The 15,345-nt window shown below is 42.4% G+C and overlaps 1 protein-coding gene across 6 annotated transcripts in view; it reads right to left on the bottom strand.

Annotated features, from left to right (window-relative positions):
- Nucleotides 1-299: 299 nt before the first annotated feature.
- KCNIP1 (potassium voltage-gated channel interacting protein 1) overlaps nt 300-15,345 on the bottom strand; it is a 259,487-nt gene continuing 244,441 nt past the window's right edge. For 5 of the 6 annotated variants that reach the window (XM_068417191.1, XM_068417192.1, XM_068417190.1 and 2 more), the window contains 6 exons: nt 9,568-9,637; nt 6,648-6,718; nt 4,368-4,475; nt 3,261-3,365; nt 2,627-2,689; nt 300-347 (listed from right to left, as the gene is read on the bottom strand). In XM_068417191.1, coding sequence (XP_068273292.1) covers nt 300-347; nt 2,627-2,689; nt 3,261-3,365; nt 4,368-4,475; nt 6,648-6,718; nt 9,568-9,637 — 465 coding nt within the window. Of the gene's footprint in view, nt 348-2,626; nt 2,690-3,260; nt 3,366-4,367; nt 4,476-6,647; nt 6,719-9,567; nt 9,638-15,254; nt 15,276-15,345 lie in introns of all 6 variants that reach the window. The other variant, XM_068417193.1, reaches the window with a different exon arrangement.

The raw sequence follows: 15,345 nt of genomic DNA, 5'->3' as shown, positions 1-15,345 counted from the left end.
AAAAGCAGGACTTGTGCCTAGCAAACAATGCTGTGTGTTACTCATTGAACCTCGAGCAGCAGTCCTCTCTCGTCAGGTTTTATTAAAATATTCACATGCTTCCAAAACGAAACAAAGGTCCACCGGCGTCTCTTGGGGAGAAGAGGTGGGATCGGTTGCATTCGGTTGCCATTTGGTTGGAGATGTCATACAAAATCCTCACACACTGAACATGGCTGAATTGTAAAAAGCTTTCACCCAGAAAGGAGGTCTTTGTTACACAGAAAGTCTCTGACGCCTCCAGCGCTCGCCAGACACGGTTACATCACATTCTCAAAGAGCTGTAAGGATCGCATGATATTGTCGTCCTGAAAGCAACGAGAAGATATTTTCATAAAAACAGCACTGACAAGCATGACTTGTAACTTTGCATGGCACAGGAGGGGCTCTGCAGCTGCTACTGCTGGCTACAGCCTTGCTTTCATCATGCGTTTCATCCTCGATGAGTGGAACTGGGTCAGCGATCAGGTCCTGATCCAGCACAGCAGTCGTCTCTTACTTTGGCACCTTAGTCGATTTGAAGTATGCAAGCACAGGATCATAAGCCTGACATTCAGCATGGGCTGTGCTTTACTGAAGAAAACCAGACACCAGCATGGAGCAGGTGACTGTACTGAACCCTCAGACTTCAGTGCCCAACTGCATTTCATTGATCCCGAATATGAAAATGTGCACTGAGTTTGATATGCTTCAAAACTCCAAATGAAATTGCCGGTTTGGAACTGATCAGCAAGCTGCCCTGAAAGACCACTTGATCCCAGAAACACAACCAGCTCAAAACCAAAATACATGCAATCTTGGCCTCTCCGACGTTCCTAGACCCAAATGAGAAAGTTGGAGACACGCAAGGGAAATACCGGATTGTTTTGCATGAAGCCTCAAAATTGTACTTCGAGGTAATAACCAGAGTAATATTCAAAAACATAATGATTTTTTTTCAGTTATTTCAAAAGCAAGAATAACTGTTTGCCTGTAACATGAAAATAATTTTCCATGTTGAGCAACTTAAGAGATCTATTGCACCTCATTATTCTATGTTCTTTTGAGGCTGCATCCACCTGTCTCACCTCTAACACAGTTTGGTGGGTACCAGTCCAAGGTATCACCTTGCATGGGAAACCAATCCTCCTCTGCAAAGCAATGCTAGGAGTTCACAGCCCGTGCGCCGTATCCTCAGAAACGGCAGAGGTAAGCACTATAGTGCACTTTGGTTTGTTTTTCATAAAGAAAAGAACCATCTTGGTGTTGGAGGGCTTGCTTCTATCTGCAGGAAACCACCCATGACAGTGCATCAGTCTGCACAGCTCCTTGTGCGTGTATGTCAACAGAAGGAACCAAACCCAAGCCAGGGCAGAACAATAAATAAACTCTCACAGTCAGAAGTAAAGTAAAGCTGCTTCAATACCGAGACCACTAATCACACACATGCATCCAGCCTGGAGGCAAATTATGAATGTGAAGAATAATACACAACACAAATGATCAAATTAAAGAGGAGGCCAAAAATAAGCTAAACAATCAGGAGGGACCAAGAATGAAGTAACTGAAAAACATTAGCCTTGTGTTATACATCTGCTAACAAGGATTTTGCCACCTGAAGTCCCTGAGAAGGAATCTGGATGGTGCCAGAGCCAGACTTATCACAGGAACAGCGGGAAGCCAGCCTGGCCCTCCACAGTGAGGGTCTTCCCATTGCCCAGGTACACAAGAGCTGTCTGACTGCAGAACAGGACAGATTTTTCCAGGGAAAGTAAAATACACAGGAGGGCTGGTATGCAATTATTTGCACCAAGGTAAACTTTCTAAAATGCAGAGGCCATTATTGTACTGATTAAATGTTAGAGAGATCTCTGAGCAAACATTCACACAGTTAATTACAGTCTCAGACAACAGACACTTGGCCAATTGCATGTTAATGCAGATGCTTGTCTTTGTGCCAGGGCTAAAAATACCAGCAAATAGTTATTACAGCCAACCTAATGTATGGAATTTGCAAGAGGCAGCTTATTTCCAAAACAGAAAAAAAATAAAAAACATTGCTATGATGACAGCATTTGCTTTTAATGTTTGACCATGAAAACATCAACTGGTTTTATAAGTCAGTGCTGTAATTACAAGATTTTTAGAGACCTTTGACTCTGGGCAGTTCCAGCAATGTGGTACCTGCTAATGACATCCAGGAGCAGCACACAGAGACAGTATCAGCCTCTTAAAAAAAAATAAAAGAAAAAAGAAAAAAAAAGAAAAATACTAAGGAAGTTTAAAGGCATTATGAGCTTTCTCTAGAGTTATCTGCTTGTCTACAGAATCAGGTACTGCAGTTTAGTCAGGAAAATAAAAGCACTGGCCAACCAGCACTGGAAATAAAGAGGCCCTCTCCTGTGATCAGTCTGACCCTACCTCCCTATTCAGTCATAGGCCTCACAGAGCACCACCAGAAACTCACTCTTGAAGCTGTTATTTTCACAGCACAAAGGAAACCTGGGATCCTGAGCAGCATCTTGTTTCAAATGGAGTTTGTCCAAAGGGAAGGCAAACACTGCGGCATGAGCTAGACCTTTCATTGCAGTTATAATTTTGTCCTTACCTCCTGACATGATTCAATAAACTCATCTAAAGTTACGACACCATCTTTGTTTTTATCCATTTTCTGTAAAATAAAATAAAAAAAATTTTTGTTTCCATAGGTAAGTTACAGTATAATATCATATTTGATGCAACCTGAATAAACCTAGGGCACTTTACAAGCTTAGATCACAGACTCAGTGTCAGTGGATAAATTTGCCAGCTGCTAGGGACTTGTTTACTCTGGTATTTGGAGCACTTTTGAGATCATCTCCAACTATTCCTTCCTTGACAAACACAGCAGCCTGTGCCCTTATTACATCATTTATTCATTCACTGCCTCACCAACCAGCACTCATATTCCTGTCTCTCTTTACTGGCAGATGAGAGGAGCAGCACAGAAGGGCTGCAACACATGTGGAGGCTTCAGACTTGCTGGATGTGGCACATCCCGATGCAAAGGGTCAGGCTAAGAGACAAATGAGATACCTCTGAGCCAGGAAATGAGCAGACACCGCAGTGCCAGGCTGAATGGCTGCTCGGGTTTATTTTGGAATATATAGCGGGGCATAGGACCGAATTTGTGGCTAACGTTACAGTAAAGTATATCAGTGCATAGCTCAAGTGTTAAGAAAAACACATCAAAACCCAAGTACCTGGAAGAATACTTCTACATGCTGCCTTGGAGCATCTTCCTTGAGCACTGGATACGTGTACTTTCCCATCATATCATAAATTGCCTTTACGATATCCATCATTTCCTGCAGTAGTGGCATGCCAACACAAACACAAAAGGGAAATTAACAGAAATGACAGCACATTTCTTTCTTTCTCTGCCCTTTTCTTCACCCTCCTTCTATTACAGAACAGCACAGAGAGTGCCTATACATTTGCATGCAGACAGATGTATCATCATATGCAAGTTCACCTATAAAACCCAAGTGCTTTTTTCTGACTGTGCCGTGACGTTGCCACAGCCACGTTGGAGGCTCCTGCAGTGCTCAATTCCCTCCTCCGGCCAGGCAGCATTGCAGGACGTGTGCTCTGACATGTCAGGTGCTGGGGATGGTGCTGGGCTGCAAGTGACGTGCTCAGTCCTGAGCACTGTGGCACCAGCCTTGTCCCAGAGCCTTCTCTGGGGCCAGGGACCTTCACAGCAGTCACTGGGAACCCGTCTCCTCTCCACACCTGGCACAAACTGCCACGCAACTCTATGACCAGCAGCAGTAACCACAAACCCTCCAGGTATGCACAATAATTTTGAGAAGATAGACCAAGATGTATTTGCAAACTATTCAGGTTACCATGCTCAAAACCAAGGCTTCCCACAAAGTGAGCAAGCAATGCCAGTTGAGAAGATAAGACCAGATGATAATGCAGGATTTGGGAGTGGTGCTGGGGGCTTGTGGTGCTTCGGGTGAGCCCACACCATACTTCCCAGTGCAGCCAGAAATGCCTTGTGCCTCAGTCACCGAGTAGCTATTGTCACCATCACCCTCCCCTTGGCAAAGGTTACGTTGCTCATAGCTGTAACTAGGATTTTGCTCCTGGCTAAAGCAATCCATTAAAGGCACTGTAATATAGGAAAATACGTCTACAAAATCATGCAATATAAGATCACTGTGCACTTAGACACAGATAAATTATCAAGTCCAGTCTGATTTACTTTTAATTAGCTGCATGCAAAATTAATTGTGCTCTGCAACAAAAAAACAGTCATCTCTCTTCAGAAATGAAACCACGTTTGTAGGCAGCAGCCTTACCTCCTTGTTTATATAGCCATCCTTATTTATGTCGTACAGATTAAACGTCCATCTTAGCTTTTCATGAACAGTTCCCCGCAACAGAATGGACAGTGCCATCACAAAATCCTGGTTCAAGGCATAGAGAGAAATGTGGATTTTCATAACATCCTCCTCCAAGTCACTTTGTTTATATAATGCCAGTTAAAAGACTTCTCTTTTTAGGATAAAGCATATCAATCTCTTCTGACTCCCTTTTTCCAAAAATGTGTCCTCTCTGACTGAACTCAATGGACATAGCATCTGATAAGATGATCTGAGTACTGTCACACTAATAAATGTGTATGAGGTGACCGCAAAAATGAGAAAAGTCCTCAAGAACTCAACTGCAGCCACTATAAAGGCCAGGTTTATGATATGGGTTAGGCAGCTTAGCAAGGCTGGAAGGGCAGGAAGACCTAATGGGTGCTACAGCCTTAAACCCTCCTAAGTCCTGGGGTGAGGGGGGTGAAAACAGCACAGGGTTAATAGCAGATCCAGTCCAAGTCAGGCAGACTTGGATCCTAAAGTCGATAGGACAGTGGCTGCTCTGGCTCCTCAGACTTGCCAGGAACAACACAGTATGCTCAAGGCCAGAAGCTGGGACACCTTCCTTGCTACCCATCCAAATTTATCATGCTCTAAACTCTAAATACTGCGTGTAAGCATGGCAAAACACATGTCTGGTTTTTAAGAGCACTCTGAGATTCTCCAGTGGCAATTTCTCTCCTAGAAATGGTCTGCTGGGAGGAGGAGTCGCTCAGACTGCTGCTGTCTGGTTAACCACCACTGGACTCTAACTGCAGCAGCAGAAGCCAATGCTTCCTTACCCCCAGACCTGGGGTGCTAGTGAAGGTGGCAGCAGAGGAAAATCCAGCATTTTCTCTGTGTCCATCTGGAGAGAGACAGAAAGATCCCAAACTCCTCTAACACAGGGAGCCTCAGGTTTTGTTCTCTAGCAAAATCTGTCAGACTTGACCAGATGCAATTCCCACCACTAATGACTCAGTCTGGGCCACAGCATCCTAATTGTATTTTTTGTTTACAGTCAAGTTATTGCTTCCAATAACTCTGATTTATTGTTCATACTGCACAATGGCTCAGACACCACAAGTAGCATGGCTACAGGGATTTATTAGTACAGGCAGAGCTTCAAGCTAACAGAGCTATACAGTTCCTGATACCTCATTTACTGTACTTAGTCCTTCCTATGTTATCTCCAGTAGCTCTGCATGGGGCAGTGCACCACTTCTTAGAAACCTTTGCTCCTTTTCCAAAGGCTCAGAGGAATTTGAATGTGCTGAACAATACAAAAAAGGGGACAAAACGCTTATGTTTGACAACCACTAAAGAGACAGCTTTGCCAGGAAGGAAAGCTCAGCGCTTTTTTTTTTTTTTTTAATAAATACCTACCTAAGCGTTTTGCTGTGTCTCAGCCTGTTTAGGTTTCTGGAAGTCTCTAACTACTGAGTAGCTGCTGTATGCAAAACTCCCACTGCAGCTGTCACTACAGACATATACGTATGGTAACATTCCTATTTTATATTTGATAAATGAACTAATTTCTTAGTCTTACCTGGAAATTACTGGAGTTCTTACCCATTTGATGGCAAAGGCAAGACTGCCTATGATTTCCAGTTTTATGATCACAGTAAACTGTCTTCAAAACTATGGAGTTCATCCTCCACAGGCCTCTGACTTAACACATCCCTTTGCTGCACTCCAACTACATGTTGGAGGCCGGCTTGAAGGATGCCTATTTGTAGGCACAGCAACAGGCCTTTTAGTTAAAGGGTGGATGTGGTTTCCCTAGGAACGAAGTACCTGAGATGCTTGTTCAATATATCAAATAAGCTACCCCCCCCCCCGCCCCCATACTGCAGGAACATACAAATGTAACCCTGCAATGCACGATGACTGCAGAAGACACACGATGTACTGGCTTTTCTTGGACATCCAACTTATCTGTGCAAATCACTGCACAGGACTGTCCTCAACCTCCCCTTTCTGCTACATAAAACTCGGCACTTTCTCCCTGTGGTACTGAATAACATGATCTATATGTTCCTTTAGTGAAAGGAAACATGAAACTACATCTGCATAAACTAAAGTGAACCAGATTTTAAAATATCAACTGATTGTAGACTGAAACCTCTAACCCATAATCCAACAAGTCCTCCTAGTTTACAATGAAAAATGGATGGAGAAGCTAAAAATGCAAAACTGAGAAAGAGGCATCAAAGGACAATGCAAAACAATTACCTCAAACTTCACTGAGCCATTCTGTGCAGTGTCAAACGCGTTAAAGAGATAATGCGCATACATGCTAGCATCTGAAAAACACAAAGGGCACCGATTGGTGCAACAGTTCATTATATACTGATGGCTCTAAACAACATTCATGACCTTATTTTCCTTTTGTATAAAAGCCAACCTTGCAGCATTGCCAGATATTCTATGAACTAGTAAATGTTAACATGGACTTGCACACTCCCCACGCCCTCCCTTAAAACAACCCTGAAACGTAAAAACTTTCATTACAGTAGAAATGATCTGGTTATGGGGCTGTACTTGAAAGAATGAGCAAAAAAAACCTCCCAGGAGCATCTCTGGGGCAAATGGAGATTAGTTCTGGTGGGAAATGCAGCAAAAGCACCAAAGTGTGCGCTTCCTTCTTCTACCTTTTGCTTTGGGTGAGATGCAGCAGAGATCCCCAGGGACTGTCCAACTTCAGAAGGGTCTAGTTCCAGTAACACAAGTTTGGCCCATGACTGTTAAAGAGCAATCTCATCTGAGGCATATTTTTGTCCTTTTGAGTCTTAAACTGCTGGTTTTAGAAAATATTTTCTGTTGAGAAGAACAATTTCTATGGCCACATGAAGGATGGCTGTTAACTGGGAAAACCAGTAACGCTATGCAGAAAAAAAATCAAATAGGTGTATGACCTTAAGACCTTCGCTGGCCTCTTCTCTGCTCTGGAGGTAATTCACACTGCTCTCTGCGTTACTAGAGCCCAGCTTTTCAAGATGGAGGCAACTGACATTAAACTCAATTATTTCGTTGCTATTCTAACAACCATGCACTTCTTTGTCTCTTCTGTTCTTTGCCTCCAGCACACAGCATTAGCCAAGCCTGAGCCTTCATACTCAGTGTATGAAGCACTGGTGCCCCATGCTATGCACACAGTCAGGTAGAAAGATCCAGCATCTCTTTACCTTTGATCTCTACAAAATTATTAACACTTTTCCATTATTCAAATCCAGGGAAGCGTAACAGTGTGCAGAAAAATTAAATACTTAAGTCACTGTCATCTGTAAGGATCCAATACACTGGACTTTAGGAAAAAAAGTTGCCTACTACATTTTTAAGAGAAGGATTATGAAATAAAATAGCTCTAGAAGAATACCATAAAATTATTTGTGGGACACTCCTACAAAAAACTCCTATTAAGCTAAACTAAATGATGAACTGAAAATATTAAACTAGAGGTCTCATTTCAATAGTGAATGATGTCATTAAGAAATACTAGATCACTAGTATTTGACAATTAGCAAAAATTAAAACCTGTCAAGGATAGAAGCCCTATGTAACAAAAATACCAAGCCTGGGATGACACTGCACAAAGTTTTTATAATTCAGAGGTACTTTACTACCTCTGGAATGTACGAGTTTATTTGTACAGAGAGCCATAAAAGTGAAAAAATCTCTGAGGAATCTGAAATCTCACAGTTTATTATGTTAAGGTTATACAAACAGTTTGGAAACCAAATGAAAGAAAAGAGTGTAAAATGCGAAATCACATGTGCTGTTAAACTGATTTATTATTAAGCATGATTGTACTGCTATCATCATTAACTGAGGGAGAACCACATTTCAGGGGAGTGGTTCAAGAAAAGGTAAGTCTTTGAAAACCTCAGTAGAGGGGAAAAAAGTTATCTGTCCATGAAAAGATGAAGTCTCTGTGCCTGGTTGTTTTTCACACATGGGAAGGAAGGGGTCACCCGAGTTGTGTCACTTAAAGGAGTTAGTGCAGTTACATGGGGTAACTGGAGTTCCTTGGACTTAATGGAACTTCAGTTGAAAACACAAAACACATCACACATCCAGAAATACATTAATATCATAAATAATTGATTTTTTGCATATTTGTTAGAAAATTAAATTGAATGGTTACTTTTTATAACAGAAACAAAAGCAACAATAATAGGAAACAATCAAGTTCATACCAAAATTTAATGTGAACTTTTTATAGGTGTACGCCTTCGAGGTCACGTGCGTTGTAAAACATGTAAAAAAAGCATAATGTGTTTTATCGTGACATTTAGTTGAGAAACCACTTGTTGATGACCTTCTCAAAGTAAATGCACATGCACACACACACTCTTGCAGAAACTTCATTGTTCCACAATGAGTATATTCTGCAGCTACTACAGAGTGGAATATATTCAAAAGCCTCAAATGCTGCATCTTTTACTAAAAAGCCATGTAAATCCCTGACGCATTTCTTTCAATTTGAGAACAGTATCCCCACAAAACGTAGGCAGTTAGAAGAACACATAGATTCTTGATGTTTTTAAAAGGCAAGAACATACATTACTCGAGAGGTTTAATACAATACTTGAATAGTCCAGTACATGACGTGACCCTGTCTTAATTAGTCACATAAACACCAAAAACGATCATTTTGGGTAGCTAGGTGCTCACACATCAACTAGGAACTGCTTTAAGAATTTCAGGGACATTTTGATTGATTTGTAGGCCAAGATGAGGTCTGGGACTCTTCTGTGCTAGCTGTGACCTGCACAGCTGTCCAACAGCAGGGAAGGAAAGACACACTGAGGGGACATGATTTAGCTTTCTGCCATCCACAAAGTCAGGACAGAAAAAAGCATCAATCCTGTTTCTATCTTGGACTAGTGCACTGTTTAGTGGAGAATCAAGGGCTGACAACTAGTAGCAACCTTCGATGTGGGTTTGTCTATGTTCTTGTGAAATAACTGTTCAAAAGGTCTAACTAATTTTATCACCTTGCAGTTTGTGTTTCTGTTTAAGATCCTGCAAAGCTTAAGCTCGAGTCACATTTTTTGCATATATTCTCTGAAGCAGTTTTGCAGCCAGCTGGCAGTAATGAATGTTAAGGCATGCTTCAATAGACCCGACAGACGCAAAGTACTCTGCTTACCTCCATGAGGAAAAAACTGTGCATAGATCTGCTTGAATGTCTCTTCATTAACAACCCCACTAGGACATTCCTGTTGGGAAACCAAAAAAGAAAGAAAAAAAAAAAATCAAGGAAAAAAACCCTGCTCTGTAAAGGTTCATTTGCAAAACTTTACAAACCCAAAGAGAGCAATTAAACAAATCACAATGCTGTTCTCACAGTGCTCTGGATGCACAGGCTGCGCAGCTGAAGAAACGAAAATAATTCAGACTGCAATTTCACCTTAAGCATCTCATAGACTTGGTTCACCATTATTAACATTTCTAACAGTGTTTTCAGCAGTGTTTAAATGCTGTTTTGTAGGATGACCTAGAAAGGCAGCTCATGCCTTCTGTCACATGAAGCTTTCATCTAATAATTACAAACATGTTAGTGCCAGCCAACACTTCCCTGTCTGATGCCTCCACATATATGATTCATTAATCCTCAGCAGAAGACTGCAGCCAGACACATGACACCAGCTCCATGGAGGCTAATGGTAGATACTATACTCATAAGTCCTTACAAACAAGCATTGCTATTAGGCTGAAAAAGATTAGATCATTTTTAACCTGTTTATCCGCTCAGTCTTCTGTGAACTTCTGAGAAGCCACACTGTGCCCATGCAAATTTTCTAACCTGGCAACCTGGGGGTTATTTTATTTGTAAGCTCTGGTACGAGAATGTAAGGCATTTCATTTCACTTTTGGCTGCTTCAAATAAGGTCAAGCACTTAGGAAGAAGGTGGCAGATTTTCTGCCCTGAACTTCCTGACCTACTAACTAGCCCTACAGGCATTCAGGAAAGAAAAAAGGGAACCCTGCCTGGAGGGCTCACACTTGCTCTGCTACAGCCGAGCAAAATCCAAGCCCTTACGGTAGTCTGGGGTAGGAGGTGCTCCCTGGGCATGTTTGCAGAGTCTGGAGAGCACCTGTGAAAAGGGAGACATGGCAGGTATGAGGAGCTGGGCCCCCAGGTGCTTTACCCTGTAAGTGATGGCTGAATGGAGGTCCTCAGGTCTTACCCAGCAGGATGCAGGACCACAGGCATTGGAAGAGAAAAACAGCACAAGAACTGTCTCCATTTTGAGAGTAAGGAAACAGGATTCACAACTCTTTTTTTTAAACTTAAATTACTTGGACAATTCAAGTAAAATTCAAGAGCAAATTTAGCTTGACTATGGTGCTTTACCACCCCCCACCAGCTCAGTGCTGTTATGACACACGTTCATATACCACAGAGAGCCTAGGGCACTGCTATCTGACTACGTGAAGTTTTCAATTATATAAAATATTTCCCAGTTGATGACACTCTTCTTCACAGATTTGCCTATCAACCCATTTTGAAAACTAAGAGCAAAACAAAATAACCACAGCACCAATCCTTTTTTACAGAGCACACAATTACAGGTACAGAAAAGTCAGCTTTCTCCCACATTCAGAAATACCAACTGGCAGAGACACCGCGGGCCTGTTCCCCACTGCAGGCGTTTGACCCCATTCACTGCAATTTAAATTCCTCAGCCCCAGCTGAAGCAGTGTGTCACATGGAGAGAAGAGGGAGCAAGAGCACTGCCACTCCGGGAAGGACGTGCTGAAGATGGATTCTCTGAGTAGGTTAACTCGGAATCTCTCATGAAACTGGTGCATATATCTTGGTTTGATGCTTGTGATTAAGCTGAAGGCCAGATTTGGGGTCAAGAAAGTTAATCAGTTACTGGCAGTATACTCAGTCCATGCATTCCTCTTTCTGGGTCACACTAGAATTGCTGCCTCGCTTTAATACAGGTCCTTCAGCAAGGAGCTTCACAGATCTATAACCCTTTGCACAAGGAATCACCAGCTTTCAATTTTTGGAACCTAACTCTTACTACCTTGCCTGATAGCCCTGAATTCCTGTATAGAGAGAGAGAGAGCTAACAGTTGATCCCGACACCTTTTCTATCTGCCACTTGTGATTTTGTAGATCTTCCCTTTGTTCTCTCTTTTCCAGGCTGAAGCATCCCACCCTGGGAAGCGCGGAAGGCATTGAGCATCCTTTGACCATCCCTCCTCTGCATCTTTCTGTTTCCACCTTACCCTTTTCGGGACAGCAGCCCAGGACTGCAAGCCATGTTCAAGATGCCGGTACACCATTCACTCATCCTGCAGCATAATGTTCTCTTCCTGTTTCTCTGTTCTTTTCCTAATAAATCCTAATTTGAATTATTGGAAAAAAGGGATGGAAACTGTTTTCCAGATCTTTTCAATAATGCTAAAGCTAATCCAGTCATTGGCTAACCTTGGCTAGTTTTCAGGCAGCATATCATATTTTCCTCCTGGACTTACCTTCTAAAGTAATGGAAATTCATTTGAAAGTTCATTCTTCTGCACTAACACATCTAGGAGGGCCATGCCTCTGTGCAGACTGAGATGCTGTGGTAGCATAAACAAGCTTGGGGATGAACAGAAATGAGTTTGAAAGAGCACAGAGCTGCACAGCCTTTACATCCAAACACACTACTGCCACATTACACTACCTGGAATAAGCCTGCTACACCATATGATGCTGTTGGGGTGGAAACCTGCCTAATCTCCCTATAATTCTGTGCTTGGCCTGGACTTCATTAAAGAGCAGGCTTGGGAGTGCATGTCATGGCCCTAGGTAGGTTTGCAAAGCAGGGCAGACACCAGTACTGCTATAATTACTCACTACCAGCAGCCTGGAGCTTCCATAGATGCATACACTCAGTGCGTGTCACACCCCACTCCACAGGTCCAAGACAGACAAATCCTTATTCTGGTAGCATTACAGGTTGTTGAATTTGAGATGAGCAAACTTAGAAAGTCTAAGAAAATCTCTTTGAATTGGTGACAGAGAGCTGGAGGAAGATTCAAGTCTATGACTTATTTATCAATGAGTTCTTTAGATACCTTTTAAGAACAAAAAGGACTTGGACAAGAAATTCTTCCACCATGAAAAGCCTATAAAGGAAAAAAGGCATTTTTTTCAAGCCTCTGATCTGCCAGCATTACCTGCTCCTGATGTACGTTCACAAACCATGGAAAAGGACAGAATAAACCAGAGAAATCACTTTATCCTGTGCAAGTCACGGAAGGAGAGCAAGGAGGGGTACTTCAGGTGACAAGGAGGCAGCTTCTTGATCACATACCTGTTTGCTATTGAAATTAGGGTGATTAGGTCTGAGTTCCTTCCTCCAGTGCAGAAGAAATCCTGCTGTCTTCTACCCGCTATTTGGGTAGAAAACCATCCGTGATTCGGGAGAGATTTTAGCTAAATAAAGGATAATTTGTGGCTTGAAAAGCCCTGGAATTATCTTTTACTCTATGTCTTTATGTCCTGACAACTGGCCTTCCACTGGTTATGTTTAAGTGTTCCAATTTAAACCCAAACCTGGCACTGTGGCCTTGACCTCGCCGGGGCCATCCCTTCTCCAGCATCAGTGTTCGAGGCTTGCTCCAGAGCAAGGGAATAAAAAGACCAACTGGACTATCCACAGCCAGTGGCTGCAGGACCAGACCTTGTTTTTCCATTTACAGACAAACCTAACAAAACTTTCTAATTCTGTCTGGCAAAGTTCCTGGTTAGATGAGTATCCTCAAAATGTTCCAAAGCTCCTCACAAAACAGCCATTGCCTGGCTTCTTTGTCATGAGAAAAGTAGTTACTTTGTCATCTGTTTGTGCCACTTTTAATAAGGTAGAAATCATTAAAAGAAGAATAATTAACAGAAGGTAACAGCTACCAGAAAAATATTCTCCCAAATTTCATGTTTCCTGAAGCTTGTAATTTAATGTACATTAAATAAATAATCTGATTTTTTTATGGTATCTTTTAATCATAGATCAGACCAAGTACCCTATCAACAGCCATTCTTGGGCAGAAATTTTCTCCTTGGCACTGGAGTGCTGCTGCTCCAAGACCCACACTGTGCCTTTGCGGAACTTCAGAGTATTTGACCAAATTGTCCTTCTTTTTAAAACTAAGTCTAGCACAGCACCTTAGCATCCTCTCCAGCATAGTGCTACTGGCCAAACACTAACTGAAGATGTATTTCTTTCTCTCATCTTGATAAATACAACTATTATATTCACTGACAACTATCAGTTCATATGCTCAAAGATAGTTTATAAATGCAGGGACTGATCATGATTTTCTCTATACTTTCCGCAACTGCAGAGTCCCTTGGGTCTCCTCCATGCTACATTAATAGCCTGTGTTTACTAAGAGCCCCGACCCACCACTAGCAACCCTGAGAATGAAGTTTAAGTCTGCAAAGGGCAGGCTGCCGCTGCACGCACCCTCCTCGCAGAGGCAAGGTCTCCTGTAGCAGTTTTGGCCATTGAGCCTGATCAAATTTTCTGAATTTCCACATGATCCTTATTTCTTCTGATGCTCCATCTGGAAGCCAAATGAAAGTTTGCATCAAACCTCCAGGAGAGCTGGGGAAAGGCAGCACTGACATTGATCAGCCTGTTTAGCTCTCTGTAACTGGATTGCTTTCAGACACATATGCTAGTACCAATTCATTTGCACTTAATTGATCACAATTTTGCTTTTATAAGAGGCAAATAATGCTCAAGAGGCCTCATTGGTGCTACAGTACTACTTAATTCAGCTGACTCGAAAGAAATCTCTCTTGCGAAAAAGAGCAGGTAAGCTTAGTGTCAGTTTAAATTCCACTGGCGATAACAAAGGTTTACTCATTCAAGAAATAGTTCCTGGCAGTATGAAAAAGCAGCTCACAACCATTTCCCCTAACAGCACAGAACGCCCCTAAATTGAGCAAAAAATCCCATAAAAATCCCAGTCCTTTTAAATCCATGCACTCAACTGCAAAGAATGTAAGTCATTAGAAACATGGTCTAAAGGGCAGGTATTGAATTACTGAGCTCAAACCTCTGTCATTGTTGGTCACTTTGTTAGTCATATCAACTTTAATCTTAAAAATAGTTGCTCATTCTCCTCCCTCCCATTCCATGACTGTACCCCAAACTTTACTCCTCTGGGGAGTGGAAACTTCTTCTAACTCCAGCCTATGGCTATTCACGGCCATTTTGTTCCCATGCCAATATTGCCTTTCAGCTCAAACAATTCTCTCTCCTGATGTATTAGAGACAAAGTATCACATTTTATTTTGTTAAGCTAAACCAAGGCAAGATCCATGAGAGGTTCTCTTGGTTTTTTTCATCTCTGTTACCTTGCTTTTGCAGAACCACAGCCAAAGCAATCAAGCCAAATGCCTTGTGTTAACCTGGCTCCAGCCCGAGAGCAGCTAACTCCAAGGTGCAAAATAGACCATGCTGCATAATGCAGAATGCACCCTGGGGACAGAGATAACTGCTAAGAGAAAAGTGAACTTTTGGTCCTGGCATCAAGAGATGCTGGAGGACAGCACCCTTTCACAATTGGAAAAGAAGGCTGAAGGCAAAGAGAGAGGGGACATTTGGCCAGGCAGCAAGGACACTGGCCTGGTTAGAGTGCTCTGCTTCTCTGGAGCAGCAAAGGATCTGCATTTGGTGGAAGCCTCCATCAGTCTGGTACAGAAACACCAGACCTGACCAGGGTCACACTGGGAAGGTTTGGAGAGACTGGGGAAACAGATTTCAGAGATGAATAAAGAGCAGGAATAAAAGTACTGAGAATTAGGACCCTGGTCAGCCAAGGCGCTAGTCTGGAGGCTGCTCCAGGCTGCACTGAACCGCCTTTGGCCAAACACCATCTGTGTTCATGAACATCTGACCACTCGGCTCCTGTGACT

Source organism: Nyctibius grandis, chromosome 22, assembly GCF_013368605.1.
Source record: "Nyctibius grandis isolate bNycGra1 chromosome 22, bNycGra1.pri, whole genome shotgun sequence".
Taxonomy (NCBI): domain Eukaryota; kingdom Metazoa; phylum Chordata; class Aves; order Nyctibiiformes; family Nyctibiidae; genus Nyctibius; species Nyctibius grandis.
This window is presented reverse-complemented; position numbering and strand designations above follow the sequence as displayed.